Raw genomic sequence first — 26,661 nt, 5'->3', positions numbered from 1 at the left:
GACAGTGATGAAAATGTGTGCAAAACTGTAAAGCGCTGCAGAATATGTTAGCGCTATGTAAAAATAAAGATTATGGGATGATGTTAGAGGTGGGGGAGGTGTGATTGACCCATCACCTATAAATGGTAGATCCAGTTATGGCTGAAAACGTTAGTACCCTTGAAATTGTTTCAAAAAGTTATTGCAATTACACATGTTTTGTTATACACATGTTTATTTTCTTTGTGTGAATTGGAACGGCAGAAGAAAAACTCAGGAAAAACAGTCAAATTGGACAAAATTTCACATAAAACCCTCAAAATGGGCTGGACAAAATTGTTGGCACCCTCAAGTTAATATTAGTTAAAGTGCAATAGGTTATACATTTCTTGATTATGTTATGCATCAAGGACAAAGGAACATCAAGATCTCTGGAGATGGACTTGTAACCTTGAGATTGCTGATATCTTTCAACAATTTTGGTTCTCAAGTCCTCAAGACAGTTCTCTCCTCCTCTTTATGTTATCTGTGTTTAGTGTGGCACACATAGACACACAATGCAAAGATTGAGTCAACGTCTCCCCTTTGTATCCAGTTTCAGGTGTGATTTTCATATTACTCACACCTGTTACTTGCCACATGTGAGTTTAAATGAGCATAACTTTCTTGAAACAAAGTTGTTGAAATACTTCATTTTCTGGAACACTTTCAAGGGTGCCAACACTTTCGGCCATGACTGTATTCTACAGTGCATCAGTGTAATGCGGGCTGTCAGTTGGTGCTGGGACACGTTACAGTCACCGCTCACCATGTACTGAGCTGTGATTGAATACACGCCAGTTGCACTTCTATGACTGAAAGCCTGAGGCTGCCGGGAGGAAAAAAGTTAATTTCCTCCCCGGACTGTGGGTCCCTCCGCCCGGCGGCTGCAGGTCTTCAAATCACAATTAACCTGCAGACTAACCCCATATCTGCAGGTTAATAGCGTTTTTTCACATGACAGGTTCCCTTTAATTCTGAACTTTGCCACTGGGTTTTAGCTAGGCAACACTCACCCACCAGTGTGTCACGGTCCGTTATTCATGGACCAGCTGTAGATCTCCTGACCTGAACTCAATAGCCTCATAGGCATTTATGAAGCTGTTAAATTCAGACCCACAGCCAGGCTGTGAAATGGTGTTTGTACTCAGACTCTGACAAAGGGCTCCGCAAATTCGATCCTAGTCTATCATTTTTGAAGTCTGCCAAGTTGAAGTTCACAGACTCCACCACTGTGTTCTATATACGTTTAGCTAATCTTTTAGAAGATTACTTTTGGATGTAATTCTTTTTTATATCTTTAGGAATCCTACAATATAAAGAGATCTAGAAGACTGGGATCTACTCGAGATGCAACATGCTAACGTAGGCTAGTTTCACACTAGCGTTCGGCAGAGCTGCCTAGGGCTGCGTAATTCCTCCGTTAAGCCCGCCCACTGCCACACCTCTTCCTTCAGCTCCGCCTACGTCGGCAAGCGTCCTGCGTACCTTGTCTGTAACATTGGGTACGCAGGTCATGCAAATGTATACGGATGCCTTCGCATGCGTTGCTTTGACGCTGCGCCGAATGCAAGCATTTTGTTGCGATTGGTATTTCTTTTGCTTCTTTGCAGCAACCATGAGTTTTGGGGAACAGAAATCCTGGATGAGATGTTTAACATATTATTACTGCTCTCTCTTTTACTCGTGTGAAATTTAATTTACTTTAGAAAAAATAAAGAATCACTTAGAAAATGTGAGTTATTAAGAGTACAATGGTGGAGAATGTACTGAGCAGAATGTTCTAGCTGGAGGTTTCAATTATACAGTCATGTGAAATCTTTCTGCCAAGCTACGGTACATCAAAGACTCCATAGCTAAAATATTCAGTGGATTTCTCTAGTGTTTGGACAAAATGTGCAATTAATAAATACAACTAAATCCATACAGTGGTATGTTCTTTTTTCCATATTATTATTGCCATACAGTTATAGAGATCTATCATGCAACATTAGCTCATATTCTTAATTGTTCATCTTAGTTTTTGGGTGGCAACCTACCAAAGACTGGTGGTAAAGCAAAGGAGACTCCCTGGGTCCAGCTCTGACTCTGTGTTGCTGCTCCCGATATCTGTTGTGCTGATGTCATGTTGATAACACGGCAGCAAATAACTGAGCGCAGCGGCTCAGCGCTCGACAGCACAAGCTCAGAGATGCTGACATCACACAGTTTAGTTGTTGTGCTGACGTTTCGCCACAAAATGTATGGCTTCATCAGGGGCATAAGTGATGTGCTGCTTATGTGCTGTTTATGAATTTTTCTAAAATCATTGTCCTTTTACACATATTATGCTGTATTAGATATTTAAATACAGTTTTGCACGGGCAGTGTTATATCTGACCACACAATTTTACATGTTCAAATAACATTTATTTTTGAAGTGGAATATTGTGCATGTATCTATTTGTTTTGCTGATTTTCAATTTGGCATTTTATTCAATGTCTTTTCTTGTTGTGCATGTATTATAAATCCAAAGTGCAATACAAGAGCACTTTATTACATCCATTTGGCTATTGCTGTTTTTCGTATTTCTGTGTAATTTGGCAGATAGGGTGGACTTAAGCTTTATCATTGCTTTCTGTCCAATTTTTCTTTATTTTAGCTTTTTGTCTTTTTAATTGGTTTAATGTGTATGTTTTTGGCTTATGTGTTAATAAATATTTATACATTTCATTTTTAAGGCTATGTGCCCACGTAGCGATTCTGAAGCAGAATAAACCTGAGCAGAATCGCACACCCTGCTCCCGGGAAAACGCATGCGTTTTTTTACGCGCTTTTGTAAGCGTTTGTCAAGCGCTTTTGCATGCGTTTTCCTAATCGTTTTTGCCCATATAATTGATGGTATGTGGAATCGCATGCGATTCCGCAAAATTAATGAACATGCTGCATTTTTAACCGCTAAGCGTTTCCGCAGTGGTTAAAAACGCACCATTGGCACAACATGTGCGTTTTTCATTAAAAATCAATTGGATGCTTTTCTTAAGCGTTTCTGCAGCAGAAACGCTTGTCTAAAAGCGCTGCAGAAACGCTTAAAAAACGTTACGTGGGCACACAGCCTTAAAGTTATGGAGATACGGGGGTCAGTGGGTGCTCTTGTCCGCTGGCCTGACTGTCTTTAGAAAGACTGCATGGACCAGGGCTCATGCCACTGAACGACCGCTCTCTCTCCCCTTGGGCATAACACTACTCAGACAACACACGGTGAGGGTAAAGCAGTGGGGCAATAATTCATTGAACTATCAACACACAATAGCATACAGAACAGTCCCAGCAAATACCCAAGATGGTGCAAATTACAGAGTCTCACCCTTCCGCTGGCTCCCCAGGATTAGAACTGCTTCCAGTGCCGCATACCCACACCAGTGGCTCCCCGATTTTGATGGGCCCCCACAGCGAGGAGGTAATGACAAGCTTAGGAAGCTAACTGACAGCAATGAGGTATGTGACCAGGTGACCCGATTGTCCCAACCTGGATTGTCTTGACAAACTGGACAAGAGGCTCGGTATTTCCGCACTTCTTGAGCGACCTTTGGCATAAAGAAACTATCCAGCAGTCGAGCCCGGGTCTTTCTGACCCCCATGTGCCTTACTGCAGGTACGCCATATGCCAAGCGCCGAAGTTGGGGTCGATACTGCTGGGTCACCACGAGCTGATGGACACGGTTCCAGGGTTTCTGTGGACAGGATGTGGGCATTTCCCGATATAGCAGTCCATTCTCCCATCTATACACATCCTCCTGATTTCTTTCCCCAGGTCAAGCGGCCGTAGTGGGGGCAAACTCTAGAGTGGGATCCATGAGTTGGGCTTCCTTAAATTCCTTGCGATCTGTCTACCCCCAGTCAATGGCAACAGTCTGATCAGGTGTACTCACTTCTGTCGGCTCAGAGGAGGTTCATGGAGGCTTGGAGTGTCGGTTATTTTCGGGATGGGTGGCAGAAGGATCCACATTGGGGTGTTGCTTGGCTTGGTTGCGGGTGATAACGATGACAAATTGGCTGCGAGGTCATTCCCCAAAATAACATGTGGGGAGGCCGTACACGAGTCCCACTTTGACTTCTCCCTGGTCAATAGCTCAGTCCAGCTGCACACAGGCTAGAGGGATGTCCAAGCGCTGACCTCCAGCCAGGGAAATGGTCACTTGACAGCCTGGTAAATAGTGTTCAGGTGAGACAATATCTGGGATGACCAGGGTGATGGAGGACCCAGTTTCCCAAAGTCCCTGGGCCTGGATATCATTGACCTGGACAAGCTGGATGTGGCGTAGGAGGTTGCCTGGTGTAGCGTGGCCAACCTGACATAGAGTATGGATGGGATATATCACTGCTGCTGGTGTATCCTGGGAATGGCATCCGTCAGACCCTGCTGGTTTGTTTTGGCAGATGTTGACTGGCTGAGCTGGCAGACAGGCTCCAGGCATGGGGCATCGGCCCTGGGAATCTTTGGTATTGTGTCCAAGTCACCCGCATGTATAACAGCGCCGTTGGTTGGTCAAATCACGGGTACTGTTGGGAACTCTTTGTCCTGGGGGAATTTTCTGCTGGGTAGCAGGAAAATCCTGCTTGAGTGACTGGTGGTCGGTCAAATCTTTGGATGATGGGTCTTCTTGGATTGGTGGGCATATTGGGTCTCCAGTGGGGTTGGTTGGCTGTAAACTCGTCAGCCAATTGGGCTGCTTGCTCTGGAGTGTCGGGCTTCCGGTCGGCTACGCACTCTTGAATTTTTGGGGCAATTTTCTCCATAAGTTTTTCAAGCACATTCACGTCTCAAAGGTCAGCAGTGGAGTGGGCAGCCCTACCGACAAGCCAGTGGTTGCATTGTCGCCGGAGTTAACTGCTAAATTCAACATATGAGACCCCCTGGCGAGACAATGTCCGGAACGTGGTGCGATATCTCTCGGGGGTGATAGTAAAAAGTGCCAGCAGGGTATCCTTAATAGTTCCATAGTCCAGACAGTATTGATGCCCAAGTGACCGAGCAGCATCCCGTGCCCAACCAGTCAAACTAGTCCATAGGAATTTGCATCAGCATTAGAGTTTCAAAATCTTGCAGTTGTTGATCGACTTCGACGTTGTACTCATTAAACACTGTCACGTCTCTGTAGTGGAGCTGAGTTCCTTGTTGGGGGACTATTATGGGAGTAGGGTCCGGTGCTGGCTGTAGGGGTACTGGAACTCCCAAAACTGATTCCATAAAACAAGCTCTTTCCTCACTTGAGGCTGCAGGTCCCAATGCAACTAACAACTCCTGGACTCAGGCTGCAGGTGACTGGGCTGATTCCAGACCAGCACTGGGTCCTTGCTCTGGCAATTCCTCAGGGTTCATCTCAGCAGAGTTTTCGTCATCCTCCACAACGTTCTGGGCATCCCAAGTGTCACGCTCACGCCCTGACTGGTGGACGTGAGCCAGGGGGTTGTGGTACCACTGTGCCACAAACCAGACTACCCTGGAAGGGGCGTGACAAAGACAGCTGCCATGGTTTTCACTGGAGCCTCTGATGGTGAGGACAGGCTTGTGCGGCAGGCAGCTGCCAGGTGCCATTCCAGGGTGGTGTCTGGCTGTGGCTGCTGATCCCTCTTGGGGAAATGGTACGGCAACAGGCACGAGTAGCAGACGAACAGATGAGCACGGCAGGCACGGCTGAGACACTGGCAGGCGGGCACGTCATAGACACTGGCAGGCGGGCACGACTGAGACACTGGCAGGCGGGCATGGCTGAGACACAGGGCAGGCAGGTACAGCTGAGACGCAGGGGCAGGGACTGACTGGAAAAGCACAAGGGCACGGGCATAAAGGAGTGGTATGTGGAATAGGTAGGGTGCATGTACTAGTACAGACAGGAAGGAATGGTGTATGGAGGAACAGGAAGAGACCTGTTCACACAACAAATGCAGGTACTGGTACAGGCAGGAAGAAAAGGAGTATGAAGGAACAGGCTTGGACCTGTTCACACAGGAGGAGAACCGCAAGGCTGCGAAGAAGAGCTGTAGAGCAGCAAGAGGTTCTGCAGCAGCAGAACCAGAACAAAGCAGAGTCGCCAGAGTACGGAGCACGGGCAGAGCCGCAAGAGTGTGGCGCACAGGCAGAGCTGCAAGAGTACGGAGCACAGGCAGAGCCGCAAGAGTGCGGAGCATGGGCAGAGCCGCAAGAGTGCGGAGCACGGGCAGAGCCGCAAGAGTGCGGAGCACGGGCAGAGCCGCAAGAGTGCGGAGCATGGGCAGAGCCGCAAGAGTGCGGAGCAGGGGCAGAGCCGCAAGAGTGCGGAGCACAAGCAGACAGAGAGAACACAAGGAAAGACACAGCAGAGAAAGAAGCCAAAGACAAGGAGACTGACAGAAAGCGGTAGGACAGAATTCAGACAAGGTAACGGTGGGAGACAAGGTACAGGACCAAGGACACAGGGACCAGGGTATACACAGGTACAAGGCAAGGCAATAGCAATAGCACAGAGACCAGGATATTCTGCCTCCTGGAGGGCGGCAAGACGGGTACAAGACAAGGCTAGAGCAAAGACAGAGAGACCAGGATATTCTGCCTCCTGGAGGGCAGACAGACAAGTACAAAGCAAAGCTAGGAATAAAGCCTCCAGAGAAGGCGAAACACAGAACAAGGCCTGACAGCTCAGCAGCAAGACACTAACTGAGTTAGGACATTGCACAGGCAGGGTCCACTGGGTGCAGCTTCCCTAAATACCAGAGACCTCTTGACGATTGGCTGTGAGCACATTAGGCAGGTGCACACTGATTCCATAAAAACCAGAGAGTGACGCCGCCGCCCCCCTATGCACACAGCCAGGAAGCATGCAGAGAGCAGACAGGAACAGATCATGGGGCTGGCAGCAGACACAAATCACAACATGACCTGGAGCAGTGAGTAAGTTGGTGTGCGGGGGGATGGGAGGCCATGCATTGATGCCAGCAGGGTTGTTACACCAAGGAACCAATTCCTTGATGAAATCCAACTGTGTAGGTGGTTCTTGATGCGGCTATACACCCACTCTGGTCTTCCTTCCCAAGGCCAAGTTGATGGGGTTGGACATGGTGACATCCTAAACCTACTGTGTATGCCTCATCAATGGTCTGCTGGGTCAGTCTGTATGCCTCCCTGATTGTGGAACCCCAGTCCCCTGCAGCTCCCTCGATTCCACAAGGCAGAGTCATGTCCCACTTGCTGCCACCAAGTGTGGAGACACGGGGTCAGTGGGTGCTCTCACCCGCTGGCCCGGCTGTCTTTAGAAAGACTGCATGGACCAGTTGGTTCATACCACTGACCAGTGGCTCCCCCACCAGTGGATAACCGCTTTTGGCTGGCCCCCACAGCGAGGAGGTAACGACAAGCTTAGGAAGAGAGCAGTGAGGTATGTGGCCAGGTGACCCGATTGTCCCAACCTGGATTCTTTAATACGTCTCTGTGGTTTCAGTGAAGGTCAATGAAGCAGTCCTGTGTTCTGCCAGCCGGGGCCATAGTCTCCTAAGTTGAGATCCTGAAGAGTCACACGGACCAGAAGAAAAAGTCTCTTTAAATGGTTCTATTTGCATAGTTTTTCCTCCTCTGTTTGGGAATGCCAACAAACTGTCTAGCATGAACAATGTATGTAATCAACATATCAGCAAAAATCATTGCTCAGTGGCCATGCATTACTGTTCTGCAAAGATAACAGAAAATAAACTGTAGGAGATAATATTAGAGATAAACATTCATCCTACAAGAAGCCCCCTGATGAAAGATCAATATGAAACGTACGTAGGGGAGGCGGGCAAGCCTCATGGGAATACCTTGATTCATTTGCACTGAAGGTAATCTATATAGCTATATATTGGTGTCCTGATGATAATCACTATGGTGCTATTCAGCCAATATTACTAAGTACTCATTAGGCATCCATATATGGTTTTTCTACTACCATTTTGCAATCAGTATATGCCCTACAGGGCTTAAGAGTTAGGCTGGGTTCACATCGCGTTATGGCCCTGCGTTTAACAGCACTAACGCTATGTAATGGATGCGTTAATGCACCCATTGGCCGCCATTATAGTAACGTATCCTAATGCATGCCAAATTCGGAGATCAGCCCTGTACATACCAAAAATTGCAGTGTATGAACAGAGAAGTATGCAAAAACAAGGGATCACTTTTGTGACGACACAGCAATAATTCTTAATTATGCCAGATGTAAATTGTGTAAGCCCAGATTTTAAAAGTGGTGTCTCTTCTTGTACGATATAGTAATATATGACAGAGATCTAAATGTCAATACATTGACTACAAATAATATGAGTGAAATAATATAGTATATTACTATTATTTAAGTGATGCCCATACTCTTAGATCAGGCAGGCTGCCCAGTGCTATCCAAAATGCATCCTGTGTGGCCATAATATCAACTAATACCTCACATATTTTTGTATGGATTGGCAGGCTGAGAGTGGTTGTCTCATCGGCATTCTTGCACCTGTGTTAAATGGGTCCACTGCATCCTGTTAGTGCATTTGTTTGGAGGCCTGGGCAGGTAAACATCTCTACCTTTTTTCTGCTGTTATTTGAATTTTTTGGAGGATTTTTAAGTCCTCATTTTGTGGCTTTGCTGGTTAGTGATAGGACTCGCAAGCGTGAGGACCCTTGACGTGGGTTGCAAGCTTGCATATTTAGGCCATAATATCAACTAATAAGTCACATATTTTTGTATGGTTATCTCTAAAAGGATGTCTCTTTTATATGGATGTCTCTTTTGTATAAGGATGTCTCTAAAGGGATACAGGAGAAATATGCCAGAAATGAGCCAGAAGTGAACAGAAGGTACGACTAACCACAGTTATTAAATATACTAAATTTCTTTCTCTTTTCTCCACACTTACTTTCATCATGCTGACATGCGCGCTAACAGTTTTAGCTCCAATACTCCTCACCTTCGCTATCCACAAATCCCAGCACCCTCTAACCAAGTAATAATCTCTCCTTCCCTCTTGCTCCCCACCTGACCTCCTCCGCTGACCTGCTCCTCAACCTCAGATCTCTCTTTAAAACACAAAACAATCCGCCCACTCTCCTTATCCCACCTGCTCTGTCTCTCTTTACATCTCCTCACTGCTGCCGACATATCTCCCAATACTGAACCCCCATATCTCATGCCTCCCATTATTACCATCTTCTATCGCTCCCAACCCAATATAAACACTCAAAATCTTGCCCACCTCAAATCCGTGCCCTTGATGCCCACCACCCTGCTTCCTCTCTCTGGATCACTCTGGAATGCCCGCTCTGTCTGCTATAAACTCCATGTGATTCACGACCTTTTGACCTCTCATAATCTTTCCTTCCTGGGCCTCACCGAAACATGGCTGACACTCTGACACAGCCTCCCCTGCTGCGCTATGTTACGGCAGCCTTCACTTCACCCACACTCCTCCCTCTGGCAACAGACATGTGGGCCTTCTCCTTTCTTCCAACTGTACCTTTAACCCAATCCCACCTCTTCCCTCCCTTATCCTCCCCTCTATTGAACTCCACTCTGTCCGCATCTACTCTCCCTCCAACCTCCAAATGGTAATCATATACTGACCTCTGGGCCCGACCACTGCCTTTATTGACCAATTCTCCACCTGGCTTCTTCACTTTCTCTTTGCTGACATTCCCACCATCATCATGGGTAACTTCAACATCCCCATTGACAACCACCAGTCAGCAGCCTCCAAACTCCTGTCCCTTACATCATCTTTTGGACTTACTCAGTGGTCCCCCTCCTCAGCCACCCACACAGACAAACACACATTAGACCTGGTGTTCACCCATTTCTGCTTCCTATCTAACTTCACAACCTCCATTCTCCCTCTATCTGACCACCATCTACTCACTTTCTTATCACTGTCCTCCACACCTATCGCCCATGTCCAGCAACATGCGCACCCCCTCAGAAACCTCGCACACCTAGACACCCACATGCTCTCTGACTCTATATTCTACCACTGGCATCCATATCCTCCCTCCATGACACAGACACTGCCACTAGTTTCTACAATGCCACTCTTGCATCAGCCATCGACTCGGTCGCCCCTGTCATGCATAGCAGAGTGTAACGAATCAATAGACAACCTGGCACAATAACATCACTAAAAAGCTTCGGCAAGTATCCAGAAATGCAGAACAGCGATGGAAGAAAACGCATTCGCAAGATGATTTCACTGCACTCAAACAAGCAACACTCGCATTCAAATCAGTTCTCACCTCTGCTAAACAGGCCTACTTTACATCCCTTGTATCTTCCTTATCCCTCAACCCCAAACAGTTGTTCAACACTTTTAACTCCCTCCTTGGCCCACCACTGCCCCCTCCGACTTCCCTAATCTCTGCCGAGGACTTTGCCAGGCACTTCAAAACTAAGATAGACCAAACAAGGTAAGTCTTTGTTGTCCGACCACCACAACACTTTTGTATGCCAGACCGATGCACTAACCCCATAACTTCCCTCTCCAAAATCACTGAAGGAGAGCTTGCTCATCTCTCCAAATCACACCTCACCACCTGTGCACTTGACCCCATCCCATTCCACCTCCTTCCCAACCTCACCACTACACTAATCCCATCATTAACCCATCTCTTCAATCTATCACTAACTTCTGGTACCTTCCCCTCTGCTTTCAAACAAGCCACAATCACACGCATCCTCAAAAAGCCATCCCTTGACCCGGCCGCTATGTCCAGCTATCGTCCCATATCTTTGCTCCCATTTGCTTCCAAACTCCTTGAGCAGCACGTTCACTCTGAACTTTCCTCTCACATTGCATCTAAATCGCTCATCAACAACCTACAGTCTGGCTTCCGTTCCCACTAGAGATGAGCGACTTTGCCTTTTTTAGGGTCGAGTCAGGTTTCATGAAACCCGACTTTCGCAAAAGTCGGGTTGAACGAAATCGGCCGACTATAGGGAAAAGTTGAAGGCCAACTGAAACACGAAACACAATGCAAGTCAATGGGGAAGCAAAGTCTGCAGGGAGTGGAGGACAGTAAACACACCTACAGTGCCCATTTCAATGCCAAAAACATCAATTCTTATTACTGAAGCTTGTCAACCTTAATTTACTTCATAATAATAGTTACGCATTGAAAACGGGGTTATTTGGCTAAAGTTGTGGGGGGGGTTGGGCTGGCTCCAGGTTTTCGTGTGCCCTGGGCCAAAGAGTGTCAGTGCACCCCTTTAACACATACCACAACTCATGATGCTCCGATACGGCACAGAAATATAGGTATAGTACAATGACAAATACTTCACTGCTTACATGACATGACTGATCTATTTTAAATTGTACAATAGCTCAAAAAAAGGACAGTATATTATTCCATACAGTATGGCCACCACATTGTGCGCCATACCGAATAATGAGCCCCATATATTTTTCCATACAGAATAATTGGTCACATATAATGTTCCATACAGTATATGATGAGCTCCACATAATGCTACAGTATATGATGGTCCCCTTGGACGATGCTCCAGTGTGTTATGGGCCCAAATAATGCTCCATATATAATGGGCCCCATTTCTAATGCTCCAGTGTATAATGTGCTCCATAGATGCTGCTCCAGTGTCTGATCTGCCCCATTTAGAATGCTCCAGTATATGATGGGCCCAATGGATGATGCTCCAGTGTCTTATGGGCCCAAATAATGCTCCATATATAATGGGCTCCATTTCTAATGCTCCAGTGTATAATGGGCCCCATAGATGCTGCTCCAGTGTCTGATCTGCCCCATTTAGAATGCTCCAGTATATGATGGGCCCCATGGATGATGCTCCAATGTCTTATGGGCCCAAATAATGCTCCATATATAATGGGCTCCATTTCTAATGCTCCAGTGTATAATGGGCCCCGTAAATGCTGCTCCAGTGTCTGATGTCCCCCATTTGCAATGCTTCAGTATATGATGAGCCCCATTTTTAATGAACCCAGGCATGGTATGTGTAAAATGCTCCATGGAGTAATCTGAAGTGTGTGCTGCCGCATCCTTCACTTTTGGTATGGGTGAAGGACACAAGGAAAGGGGTTGCTCCTTTCAGAAGCCTGCACTGACAACTCAATGCTTGCATTTTTTGAAACTTCAGAAGAGGAGACGATAGAGCTGGAGGCTATTTCAGCAATGTTAGCCAAAAACAGTTCCTGATGCCCCGGCTTTAAAAGTAGTCTACCTACTCCCAGAAAAGGGAGCCTTACAGGCCTTCCAGAGCTACACCATGACGCAGGCTCAACACCTCCTGCCTTAGCTGCTATTGTGTTTTTGGCACTACCAGCAGATGCACCACCACCACCATCAGTACCAGGTGTCCCCCACGTCCGCGTCCTCTTCCACCGTACTTCCTCATGTTTTGGAAAATGGACCCAAAATACCAGCAGATATATGGTACTGTATCAGAAGCGTACAGCTCTATACAGTCTAGGGATAACAGTAAATCTCCGTATATATTTCATATACAGACGCTCACAGGCTCAGTATGGATTACACAATAAAATAAGTTGAAAAAGGGTACAGTATCACCAGATACAAGGTATATATAGTATAGTGTAAACATTCTGAATCTCCGTATATATTTCAGGAGGCAGACACAAACGCTCTCAGGCCCAGTATGGATTACACAAGAATATGAAAAGCTGTAAATGGGTAATGTAACACAAGCGTACAGCTGTATACAGTGTTGGGGTAATCTTAAATCTCCAAATATATTTCCTGGAGTAACAGACAGACGTTCACAGTCTCATTATGGATTCCACCAGAATCTAAATAGCAAAAAAGGTTACTGTATCAGAAGCGTACAGCTGTATACAGTGTTGGCCAAATTTGAAATCTCGGTATATATTTCCGGAGTCACCCTCAGATGCGCACTTAGTCTGGGTTTGACCATAATAAAAAAATGTTGTAGAAAAGGTACTGGATAACAAGATAGCAAGTATATATATTATAGGGTACAATTTAAATCTCTGTATACATAGTCCTGTAGTCACTCTCAGATGCTTACTCAGTATGGATTTAACTGTAATACTAAATGTCGAATAAAGGTACTGTATAACTAGGTACAAACTGTATCGAGTATAGGGTAAAAATTGGTATCGCCGATTCACCGTATATATAGGAGGCGTAAACCACACACGCTCACTCACTATGGATGATACCGTAATAAAAAAATTAGAACAAAGGTACTGTATCAGCACATACCAGGTGTATCCAGTTTAGGGGTAATTGTAAATTTCCATCTATACTTCCGGAGTCAGACACAGACACTCACAGGCTCAGTATGTATTACACCAGAATTTAAAAAGTAGAAAAAGGGAAAGGTATTCAAAGCGTACACCAGTATACAGTGTTGTGGTACTTTTAAATCTTCGTATATATTTCAATCTCAGTAAGCCAGTCAAGTCTCTCCGCTACTGGAAACTACATGGATACAAGTACAGACGGAAAGTCGAGTGTTAGCAGAAATTTGGGAATTACTCATCCCGGGAAAACCTCCCGGTAGATGTTGCAGAGGTGATGCAGACCCTCAATTACTGTGCCTGTGAGACAGTGAAAACGGTTCTTTGTGAAGAAAGGATTGCTTTATCGCAGTAGCGTGGATCACATCACCGTTGCTCGTCTCCATCAAATAGTGATCACAGGGAGAGATGTAGACATGGTCCTCACTGCCTATCATGATGTGTCTGGTCATTTTGGAGTGCAAAAGACAGAAGCCACAGGCCGTAGGCGATTCTATTGGATTGGCATGAGAGGAGACATTGAAAAATTGTGGCAGGAATGTCACATGTCTGTGACTATCACAGCTGTGAAAGGTGATCATAAAGCACCACTGCATCCGCTTGTAAGTTGACGTCCATTACAAATGGTAGCCATTGATCATCTGAAGATAGAGGCCAGCAGGACAGGCAATAGCTACATCTTAACCATCATCGATCAATACACCAAATTTCTAGTGGCCGTCCCTGTGAAGGATTTAACTGCCCAGACTACACAGCGGTGGAGCAGGGAGACTTAAGTATTGCAACTTGCAAGTACTGTGGCCCTGACCAAGCAGGGGGGGCACACTCGTTAGTGACGGTACCGGCACAGGGCCCCTCCCTCATAGTACGCCTGTGTGTCTGACGGCGAGTGCCCCCCCCACCGTCAGAGACACTCTATTGTACTATGAGGGGCCCTGTGCCAGGGCCGTCGGCCATCAGTGGGCCCATCCACCTGAACTGAGCAACGACACTTGCCCGGGTGCGCCAGGTGTTGACCCCAGCCCTTGGGGGGGGCAGCCCAGTTAGGGAGGTTTAAAAAATGGCATATGTTGATGTGTAGGCTGGACATTCAGCAGCTGCAAATGGTGGAATTGGGCAAGTCTGAGGAAGAGGAGGACAAAAGCGAGGCAGTTTTCTGGCAACGTATGTGTCATCAGGGGAAGGTGGGACAAAATCCTTTGAAACCCATGCATGGTTCATTTTAATGAAGGTTAGATCATGAACATTTTGGGTCGACAGACGGGTCCTTTTTTCTGTCAGGATTGATCCAGCAGCACTGAAGACTCTTTCAGATAACACACTAGCAGCCGGGCAACCGAGCTCCTGTAAGGCATATTGTGCCAATTCAGGCCAGGTGTCCAGTTTAGAGGCCCAATAGTCAAAGGGGAATGACCTGTGAGGGAGAACATCGATATGGGTGGAGAAGTAGTTTGTAACCATAGTCGACAACTGCTGTCTCCTGTCACTTTGAATCGATGCAGTATTAGCAGTCGTGTGAGCGGTACTTGAGAAATCAGTCCACAACATGGTCATGAAACCCCTGTCTCCAACGCCACTTCATCTGTGTGCACCACGATCACCTCTTCCATTGTGCCCACTATGGCTCGTGGGAGAACCAGCACCGCTGCTGTGTGCTGGGAAAGCCTCAAACAATTGGTTTACCAGAGTTGCTTGTTTGTTAGCCAATATCTCTAGGTTCTTCTGTGGCATGATGTTGTGTAATTTGCCTTTGTAACGTGGATCGAGGATGCTAGCCAGCCAGTAGTAGTCATCCTTCATCATTTTGGCAATGCCGGGATCCCTTTTTAGGATCCGCAAGGCATAATCGCACATGTGGGCCAATGTTCCAGGAGTCAATAATGCACTGCCACTGCTGGGTGGAGGAGCAGTTTCTGGCAAATCCACATCCCTACAGTCAAGCACAAACCCTGTACCTGACCTTGGAGCGCAAACATTTTCTCTTGCCTCCTGAGAAGCATCCTCCTGTCCAAAATAATCATCCCCCTCATCCTCCTCCTCTTCCTCCACCTCGTCAAGGACAGTTCCCTGACCAGACAATGGCTGACTGTCAGCAAGGCTTCCCTCCTCCTCCTGTTCCTCCTCCTCTGCTGCAGACGCCAGATCCTTAATGTGCATCAAACTTTGCATGAGCAGATGCATAAGTGGGATGCTCATGCTTATGATGGCGTCATCTGCGCTTACCAGCCCTGTGCATTCCTCAAAACACTCCAGTTTGAAGGACTTTACAGAGGTCTTTCAGCTTTGACCACTACACACCCGACAATTCCATGTCTTCCCTCAAACTGCCTGCCCCTGTATCCTCCCACAAATGCATTACAGCCTGCCTCTGTTTGAACGGCAGATATACAATACTGTTTGAGAATCGGACAGCTCTATATGGTGTCTGTATGGAAAATTTTAAATCTCTGTCTATTTTTATACGGAGTGATACACGCTGTCTCTGTATAGTTTTGACCGTCATCAAATAGCAGATATACGAAACTGTTTGAAAAGCGGACAGCTCTATACGGTGTAGGTCTGGAAAAATGGAAAATCTCCTCAGTTTGTTTTTCCAGAGTCACACACAGATAGCTTGTATTTGTCCGTGATACCAGCCGGTACACGGTAGTGTGTGAGGAGCTTACACCGCTATATGGTGTCTGTATGGAAAATTTTAAATCTCCGTCTATTTTTATACGGAGATCCCAAAAGGGAAAAAAAAAAAAACACCTAGTTCCCGCGCTGCTATACTTCAACCCTTAAATGGAGGAAATCCAATCGATTCTAGGAGTAGGTTCCAATATCAATGCTTTATTTCATGGTACATACAAAGACAACGCGTTTCGAGGTCCATTCCATGACCTTTTCCTCAGGTCAGATGTACAAGGATGAAGACAAATCAAAGGTTGACGGTTTATATCATATCGGGGTTAATTACCCCGCTGCTCACAAAGAGGAAGCTGTGGGGTGGAGTAACCAAATGCAAATACATAAACATTTCATTACAAAACGAGCCAATATTAAAAGACACAATAACTTACTCCCCATAAATCACAAATTGGACTAGATTAAAAACAAACAAAAAAAAAAACTTCTCATACCAGAATCAAACCTATAAAGGATGTGGGACTAAAAGTATGTATGTGTACTAAAATCATCCACTTTAACTAGTAGTGCTATCTATTTAAGATAAAAAGTGAACATTATATACACAGAAAACCAAGACCGTGAATAACCAGACTGGTTTTCCACTTACAGTACTAATATAAGAAGTCAGGAAACCTTTTCAGAGTGACAGAAAAATAAACGCATCTGGGAAGAAATTTCACTCGAAAATATCACATACCTCATTGAGGCCATTTGGATTTATGGTATTCAGCCTATAAATCCAGTAGATTTCTCTTCTACACAAAGCCTGGAATCTGTTAGGGGTATTAGAATCAACCCGGTCAATAGGTAAAAACCGCAAACCCAAAAAATCCAGTCCATGTATGATAGCGCAGTGTCTGGACAGGCCGTGCTTCATAAAGCCTTTTTTGACATTGTGACGATGTGCATTAATTCGCTTTCTTAATGTGTGTGTTGTCCGCCCTATATACTGCTTATTGCAGCTGCACTGTATCAAATAAATGATAAAGAACGACTCGCAGGACAACCTTTCACGTATGGGAAAGGATTCATTGGTGGAGGTAGAGCTGAAAGAGGGCATATTATGAGTGATGCCTTTACAACAATGGCATTTCAATTTCCCACACCGAAACACTCCAACATTACTAGCTATTTTAATATTCACAGAGGGATTCAGGGTTTTTTCCTTCAAACGACTGGGGGCTAATATATGTCTGATCGTGGGAGCCCTCCTATAGGTGACCCTGGGGTTCTCAGGCAAGAACTTCCCCAAAACGGGATCACTGTGGAGGATGTGCCAATTCCTCCTTAATATATTTTTCATTTGTTTGCGGCACTTATTAAATGTAGTTAAAAAATTAAACAAGAAGTCCCCATCCTCTCGGCTGTTTTTTTTTGTTTGTAAGGCCGGGATCACACACAGCGAGATACGGCCGAGTCTCGCAGGTTAAAACCAAGCTCTGGCGCCGGCACTCTGGAGCGGAGCGTGCAGCCGCACAGCAATACATGGAGCTGCACGTTGCGCGCCGGTGCCAGAGCTTGGTTTTAACCTGCAAGACTCGGCCGTATCTCGCTGTAGTTTGACTCCGGCCTAAGCAGCGTTTCCTGATTACACTCAGTCTGTACATGTCTGAGGAAATTTTCAATAAGTTTTTTTGGATAGTTTTGTGCATAAAACCTTTTTTTTTTAAAAATCAGCCTGCTCCAAATAATCTTTCTCCTCAGTACAATTCCTCCTAATTCTCTTGAACTGATTTACTGGTATATTGAAAACCCATTTAAAATAATGCCCGCTTTCAAAATGTAAAAAACTATTAGCGTCCACCTTCTTAAAAAAAGTCTTAGTGTGAATACTGCAGGATTCATTAAATAAATTTAAATCCAAAAAATCAATGGCAGTATCACTAAAATGTGAAGTAAAATTAAAACTCCATTTGTTAGAATTAACATGATCAATAAAGACACCAAGGTTATTGTGCCGATTATCCCAAATTAAAATCAGATCATCAATAAAGCGCTTATAAAAAATGATCTCGTTTTTAAAAACAGAATTCTCTATAAAAATGTTCTCAAAACGTCCCATAGCAAGATTAGCAATGGTTGGTGCTACTTTAGATCCCATAGCCACACCCGTTAATTGATGATAAAAAGCACCCAAGAAGGTAAAGAAATTATTTTTCATGATTAATGAAATACCCTTATATATAAAAGTTCTTTGGGGGGCCGAAAGCTGATCATCAGATTCCAAATAAAATAGTAAACAAGATAGAGCTACATCCTGCTGGATATTTGAATAAAGTGCTGTAATATCGAGAGTCACAAATATATATGAATCCTTCCATTGTACAGTATTCAGAATCAGCAGCAGCACCTCTCCCTATTCTAAGATCAGCAGAAGTAAGATGGCGGTCGGCAGTCACGGCCTTTTATAGCCACTGTGATGCCACACAAAGCCAGCCAATCACTTCAATGCCCTTCTCTAAGATGGTGGTGGCCGCTGCCCATGTCATCGCGTTGCCCACAGTGTGCGTCCTCCATCATTGGCTGAGAAAAGGCGCTGGAAGCATTATTTGAAACGCGACTTTGGCGCGTGGGTCGGCGACCTCATGGCCGACCTCACGCTATGGTCGGGTTTCGATCGGCGAAACCAGACTTTAGCTAAAGTCGGCGACTTTTGAATTTGACCGACCCGTTTCGCTCAACTCTAGTTCCCACCATTCCACCTAGACTGCCCTGACCAAACTTACAAACGACTTACTTACAGCCAAAGCTAACAGACAATTCTCTATACATCTCCTTCTAGACCTGTCCTCTGCCTTCAGTACAGTTGACCACTTCGTCGTACTACAGATCCTCTCTTCCTTTGGTGTTAAAGACATTGCCCTATCCTGGATCTCCTCATACCTTACCATCCGCTCATTTAGCGTTTCCTACTCCAATACTAACTCTTCATCTCACCCCCCTCTCTGTTCTGTCTATCAGCCATATCCTCCTTCTCCTCTCGATTCCTCAAACTGAATGTGGACAAATCTGGACTAATTATCTTTCCTCCATCTCGCATACCTTCCTTACCTGATCTATCTGTCACAATAAATGAATCCACACAATCCCCGCTGCTTCGGAGTAACCATTGACTCTTTCCTGTCCTTCAAACCGCATTTCCAAGCTCTCGCCACCTCCTGTTGCCTCCAGTTCAAAAATATTTCCATAATCCTTCCTTTCCTCAACCCTCACTCTTCCAAAATGCTTGTGCATGCCCTAATCATCTCCTGCCTCACTACTGCAACATCCTCCTCTGTGGCCTACCTTCTAACACTCTCACACCCTTCCAGTCCATCCTAAACTCTGCTGCCCAACTAATAAATCTCTCTCCTCGCTACACTCCTGCTTCCCCTCTTTGCAAATCCCTTCACTGGCTCCCAATTTCCCAGCGTATCCAGTTTAAACTACTAACACTGACCTACAGTGCCTTGCGAAAGTATTCGGCTCCCTGGAACTTTTCAACCTTTTCCCACATCTCATGCTTCAAACATAAAGATACCAAATGTAAATTTTTGGTGATGAATCAACAACAAGAGGAACACAATTCTGAAGGTGAACAAAATTTATTGGTTATTTTAAATTTTTGTGGAAATTCAAAAACTGAAAAGTGGGGCGTGCAATATTATTCGGCCCCTTTACTTTCAGTGCAGCAAACTCACTCCAGAAGTTCATTATGGAACTCTGAATGATCCAGTTTTGTCCTAAATGACTAATAGTGATAAATATAATCCACCTGTGTGTAATCAAGTCTCTGTAAAAATACACCTGCTCTGTGATAGTCTCAGGGCTCTGTTTGAAGCATAGAGGGCATCATGAAGACCAAGGAACACAAAACTTTAAACAAGTGATCATATTGAAATGGAAGGAGTATCATACCACTGCAAATCTACCAAGACCCGGCTGTCCCTCTAAACTTTCATCTCAAACAAGGAGAAGACTGATCGGAGATGCAGCCAAGAGGCCCCTTATCACACTGGATGAACTGCAGAGATCTACAGCTGAGGTGGGACAGTCTGTCCATAGGAAAACAATCAGTCATACACTGCACAAATTTGGCCTTTATGGAAGAGTGGCAAGAAGAAAGCCATTTCTTAAAGATATCCATATAAAGTGTCGTTTAAAGTATGCAAAAAGCCACCTGGGAGACACATCAGACATGTGGAAGAAGGTGCTCTGGTCAGATGAAACCAAAATCGAACTTTTTGGCAACAATGCCAAACGATATGTTTGGCGTAAAGGCAACACAGCTCAACAACCTGAACACACCATCCCCACTGTCAAACATGGTGGTGGCAGCATCATGGTTTTTGCCTGCTTTTCTTCAGCAGGGACAGGAAGGATGGTTAAAATTGATGGGAAGATGGATGGAGCCAAATACAGGACCATTCTTGAAGAAAACCTGTTGGAGTCTGCAAAAGATCTGAGAATGGGACGGAGATTTGTATTCCAAAAAGACAATGATCCCAAATATAAAGCAAAATCTACAATGGAATGGTTCACAATTAAATGTATCCAGGTGTTAGAATGGCCAAATCAAAGTCCAGACCTGAATCCAATCGAGAATCTGTGGAAAGAGCTGAAAACTGCTGTTCACAAATGATCTCCATCCAACCCTCACTGAGCTCGAGCTGTTTGCCAAGGGCAAGAATTTCAGTCTCTCTATGTGCAAAACTGATAGAGACTTACCCCAAGCGACTTGCAGCTGTAATCGCAGAAAAAGGTGGCGCAACAACGTATTAAGTTAAAGGGACCGAATAATATTGCACGCCCCACTTTTCAGTTTTTGTATTTCCACAAAAATTTAAAATAACCAATAAATTTCGTTCAACGTCACAATTATGTTCCACTTGTTGATTCGTCACCAAAAAATTACATTTGGTATCTTTATGTTTGAAGCATGATATGTGGGAAAAGGTTGAAAAGTTCCAAGGAGCTGAATACTTTCGCAAGGCACTGTACAAAGCCAGCCATAACCTTTCTCCTCTGTATATTTCCGAATTAATCTCTCAATATCTTCCCTCATGTAATCTCCGGTCCTCCCAAGACCTCCTCCACGCTATTCGCTCCTCACCCAATCGCCTCCTAGACTTCTCCCGAATATCCCCCATCATTTGGAATTCTGTGCACCAACAAGTTCGGTTATCCACCACATTTGGATCCTTCAAACGGAACCTGAAAATCCATCTCTTCAAAAAAGCTTACAACCTGTAATGACCACACAGCCACCTCAACACCTTCGGAGCTACTGCAACCCCCAACCTACTGTCTCCTTCCCCATAATCCTGTAGAATGAAAGCCTGCAAGGGCAGGGTCCTCCTCCCTCTGTATCAGTCTATCATTGTTACTTTTGTTTACTGTAAGTGATATTTGTATTTTGATGTAACCCCTCTAATGTACAGCACCATGGAATTAATGGTGCTATATAAATAATAATAATAATAATAATGTGTTTTTTGCACTTTATTTTTCATGGTGCCGCTGGGCCCATTTGGCTCTGTAAACTGTGGTGTCTGTTCACACGGGATGCATTTTGGATAGCACTGGGCAGCCTGCCTGATTTAAGAGTATGGGCATCACCAATAGGCTGTAAGCCAGATGCTCTGCATCACCTGTATGTGAACAGTGCCACATACAGACTTCTCTGATTAATGCCCTCCTTGCCCAGGATGAGAGTTTTGGTGGTCAACCATCTCTTGGCAGATTTGCTGTGGTACCATGTTCTTTCCATTTGATGATAATGGATTTGATGGTGCTCCGGGGGATCATCAGAGATTGGGATTTTTTTTTATAACCCAACCCTGAATTGACTTGTACTTTTCAAGAACTTTATCCCTGACTTGTTTGGAGACCTCCTTGGTCTACATGGTGTTGGGTTAGTGTTGCCTCTTGATTAATGGTGTTGCAGCCTCTGCGGCTTTTCAGAAAAGGTAAAGTGAATATAGAGGAATTGTATTGTGTTTTTATGATACATAAAGAAGGATATATACTGTATCCGAAACGCGATGTATCTCCTCGTATTAAATAATAAAAAAGAAAAAATTCAAAATATCATCCTTGGATGTGAGTTCTGGAAAGCGCTGCTGTTCATGGGTTAGATGTGTTTCTTCTGATTTACTTGTCCTGTGTGAGCCTGTGTCTGGCTCTTCCACTTGGATCCACCCAATGCAAGCTGCAAGCCCTGTCCATTGAAAAGTATCCCTGGAAAATCTTTTTTTGAGGATACACGTTCTAAAGCCATATTAGTCCTCCATCAGGAGAGTTCATGAACTCGTGCACCCATCAAATACTATTATATATTGAGTTTACGCACTTAGGGTGCCGAGTTTTGTCTGTTCTTCTCCCCCAAACAGGGTTTTTTTGTTTTTCGTATAGAAGTGAATATACTGACAGATGATGTGACACTTAGATTACACACAGGAGGACTTTCTTTCACTAAGCATGTGACTTATGAAGATAAAACATTAAAAAAGAAACATTTAAATTTGGAACATAAAAAAATGTGGGAAAGTTCACTGATTATGAATCCTTTTTCAAGGTAGTGAATCTGTCTATGGCTCTCCATAATGTAAGGATTTGGGTCGTTCCTACTACCGTATATACTCGAATATAAGCCGAGATTTTCAGCCCATTTTTTTAGGCTGAAAGTGCCCCTCTTGGCTTATACTCGAGTCATTGTCCCGGGGGTTGGTGGGGGAGGGGGAGCGCAGCTGTCAGATCATTCTAACCCCCTCCTGACGTGGTCTCTGCAGTCCCTGCTTCTCAGATGGTCTCCGGTGCCGCAGCTGTTCCTGTGTTCAGCGGTCATGTGGTACCGCTCATTAAAGTAATGAATACCGCTGAACACTGGCAGGAGGTGCTAGAGACCATCGGAGAAGCAGGGACTGCAGAGACCGCGCCAGGAGGGGGTGAGTATGACGTGGGGAGCCATGCGATATTCACCTGTCCCCGTTCCATCGCCACACTGTGCTGTCTTCCGAGTCCTCTGGCTGTGACGTTCAGGTCAGAGGGCGCAATAGTGTGGTTAGTGCGCACCCTCTGCCTGAACAATCACAGCCAGAGGACCCGGAAGACAGAGCGGCACGCAGTGGTGGAACAGGGACAAGTGAATATCGCAGATGTCGGGGCCCTGAGCCAGCGGTGACACTGGCACCTGGCCCCCATAGCGCGCCGGTGTTCCCGCCTGCTCAGGACACAGGCACCTGGCCCTCAGCGACAAGAGGTGAGTATATCAATTTTTTTTAATCGCAGCTGAAGCAGCAGCATATGGGGCATATATATCTGTGGAACATCTTATGGGGCCATCAACCTTTATGGAGCAGCATATGGGGAATATTATTTTATGGAGTATCTTATGGGGCCATCAACCTTTATGGAGCAGCATACGGGGCATATATATCTGAGGCATCTTATTCTTATAGGGCCATCAACCTTTATGGAGCAGCATATGGGGCATATTCTATGGAGCATCTTATGGGGCTATCAACCTTTATGGAGCAGCATATGGGGCATATTATTCTATGGAGCATCTTATGGGGCCATCATTAACCTTTATGGAGCATTATATGGGACATATTATTCTATGGAGCATCTTATGGGGCCATCATTAACCTTTATCGAGCATTATATGGGGCATATATTTTTGTATGGAGCATCTTATGGTGCCCATAATGAACTTTCTGGAGCATTATCTGGGGCATATTTTGTATGGATCATCTTATGGGGCCCATCATGAATTATATGGAGCATTATATGGTGCTCCTGATTCAATATGGATATTCAAATACATTTAACCTACTGATTTCTCAATTAATTTTACTTTTATTGGTATCTATTTTTATTTTTGAAATTTACCAGTAGCTGCTAAATTTCCCACCCTAGGCTTATAATCAAGTCAATAAGTTTTCCCAGTTTTTTGTGGCAAAATTAGGGGCCTCGGCTTATACTCAAGAATATAAGGTATATAGCCAATAAGAGGAAAGAATAGCATACCACTCACCGATCCATGCTATTCTTTCCTCTTATTGGATCCATACATTGTGTTTTCTGCACTAGCACCCGAGATCTCGAGGTTCAGCCTCCACGAGCAGTGTGGACATGACAGTCTCACATCGGCAGTAGTATTGGCAGTGCCGACTTTTCTTTTTCTTTATACCTTTATTGCATATACGGTATATATGCTTTAAAGAAACAATGTTGTATTAAGTTGATAAACGATTATGATCATTGATAAGAAAAGAGATTATGCAGTAAATGTCATTATTTCATTATCAGTTGCTAAATAGTCTGTCATTAAATTACAATCTATATAGAAACATTATCAACACTCATCTTTATTTTTTACTTTAGGCCCTGACGTTATGGCTGAGAATGCGCTTGAAGAGAAGACCCTTTGTTGGTGTCTGCTTTTTGTTCATCTTCTCTCTGTTGCTAATGAACAGTTTTCCTGCTTTACCCACAAAAACAAATGGAGTTTCTGAACATCTACGTTCCCAACACAGAAAAGTAGTCCGACATAAGCAACTATGGACTCACACCATAGACTCTAGTCTTGGCCTAATCCAAAATGATGACCACAAAAGTTGGGAATCTGGCCTGGAGAGCTACAGGGCGGACATGCAATCAATTCTGAACTCCAGCCGCAACTGTAAGGAAAAAAGTGATTTAGGTCAGATTAGCAAGCAAGAAGGATGGAAAACTAATCATTATCAAACCAAAGAGAAGAGGTCTGCGGCCAAAAAACATTTACTGACTGCAAGCAATGCCACAGAGCATAAATCAAAGAGCCTTATACTGGTAACCCATGTAAACAAAATGATACCTAATTATTCGGGACTAGTAGGAATCCTTGCAGGCAAGGATCCTCATAATCTGAAGGAAAGTGGCATCTCTGTTCCAAAACCAATTTTAGCAAAAAACAATAATGTGGAAAAATCTAAAACTAAAATGCAAAGCCTACTCAAGAACTATACAAAAGTTGTACCAGAATTTCACCACCAGAAAACAGATGAACATGTGTTTCCACTAGGCAGGTTTTCAGGCTTGCCGGGAGCAAGCTCTGTAAGAAATTGGGAGAGAGCCAGGAAGAACTTGAGTAATAAAACCGTTTTTTTCCAGGATTATTCAAGAAACTCTAAAAAAGATTTAATCTCAGACTGCATAAAATTCCAGTCTGAAAAACCTAAGGCTGGTCATCTTAAAGGAGACAGATTCATTAACTCTCCTCCTTGGTTTACATCAGATGATTTGCTGAAGATGAAGTTACTTTCTGAAGGAGAAATTGTAGCAAAATCAAGAATCCCTGCTCATGGGCAGGTTCTTAAAGTTGCTCTTTGCCCCAGCTATATGGAAGGGCAATGTCATCACAAGCACCACTGCAAACAAGGCTTATGCGGATTAATTAAAAGACCCAGTGATTTATATGAAGTTCTAGCTTTCCATCTTGATAGGGTCCTTGGGTTGAATCGAAGCCTTCCAGCAGTGACCCGATTATTTACTGACAACTTATTGCCATACAAGTATACCAATGGTGTGCCGAGGCCTATTGTGTGGTGGGCATCGGACATCAAACATTTAAATGACTCCAACAATGACCAGAATTCTCATGCCCTGGGCTGGCTAGAATATCAGAATATGTTGAAGCATAGGTGTGGCATGGCAAACTCTCTAACTTCCATTGATACAGCACCATGTGTTGGCATTAAACATACTGAATGGTCTAAATTGGCCTTGTTTGATTTTCTCCTGCAGGTATGGTCATTTTTTTTCCAATTTATAAGTGCACAGATAGGTTGTTAGTGTTTTTTATAGCAAGATGTGTTGAAAATTTTAGTGCCTATTAACATTATTTTGGTGTTAATTTGGTTGGTATTAAAACATTACTGTATGTATAAAGATATAATGTCATTAGTCTAGTACATACCAACATGGTTGCAAAGGTGAACTTTACCGGTAATTGAAATAGGTCGTCTCCATGACCTAGAGGACTAAATAGTGCTCCCATAGTTGTTGCCAGCTTTCTCCAGTGTTGTTGTGAGTCTCTCAGTATGCTTACCCAGAAACCCACTGCTACCAGTCACCAGATCCACTACCAACTACTTGTTGCTGCAAGCGTGGAAATGTGCTACAGGGTACTGCCTTTTAAGGACAGCATTCCTTTAATGTGCAACAGCAGCAATATAATAGTGATATTCCAACAGTACTTCGGACTAACTTTTCCCCCTTAGTTCTCACCATCTCACTGGTTTGACAGGACTGGAACACAAATACGATTTTATAGGCTTCAAGAAATTCAGTCTCTCCATACCTGCTGATCCCTATATCAAACTTGACCTGTCGCACAGCCCACACTGAGCCAGCAACGGCTCCTCCTAGGACTGAAATCTATCACTGCCTACAGCTAATTTGGGCTAATTTCCCAAAGGGCTTACGTTTCACTAAACAGAGAGCATGTCAGTTATTTTTAAAGCAATATTCCATATTTTGTAAATCATTGGGCCCATCTGATCAGTTGTTTGAAGGGGCCACAGTGCTCCAGGTATTGTAGTTTTGTGCCTTTTTAAGCTGAATGAGACAAAGCTACAGTACCCAGCACAGCTACTTCTACAGTTGTGTGAACAGTGAAGACCACAACAAGGTTGTCACAAACAGCTGATCAATGGGGGTACCAAAATTAA

General features: G+C 44.5%; 1 protein-coding gene across 1 annotated transcript in view; it reads left to right on the top strand.

Annotated features, from left to right (window-relative positions):
• GASK1A (golgi associated kinase 1A) overlaps window positions 1-26,661 on the top strand; it is a 127,502-nt gene that overhangs the window by 40,346 nt on the left and 60,495 nt on the right. Inside the window, exon 2 of the mRNA XM_073569083.1 lies at window positions 24,335-25,735. Within this exon, the coding sequence (XP_073425184.1) occupies window positions 24,335-25,735 (1,401 nt within the window). The remainder of the gene's footprint in view (window positions 1-24,334; window positions 25,736-26,661) is intronic.

Source organism: Dendrobates tinctorius, unplaced genomic scaffold, assembly GCF_039654945.1.
Source record: "Dendrobates tinctorius isolate UK_male_01 unplaced genomic scaffold, ASM3965494v1 ptg000005l, whole genome shotgun sequence".
Taxonomy (NCBI): domain Eukaryota; kingdom Metazoa; phylum Chordata; class Amphibia; order Anura; family Dendrobatidae; genus Dendrobates; species Dendrobates tinctorius.
Note: the sequence above shows the minus strand (reverse complement) of the source record. Positions and strands in the feature narration are given on the sequence as shown.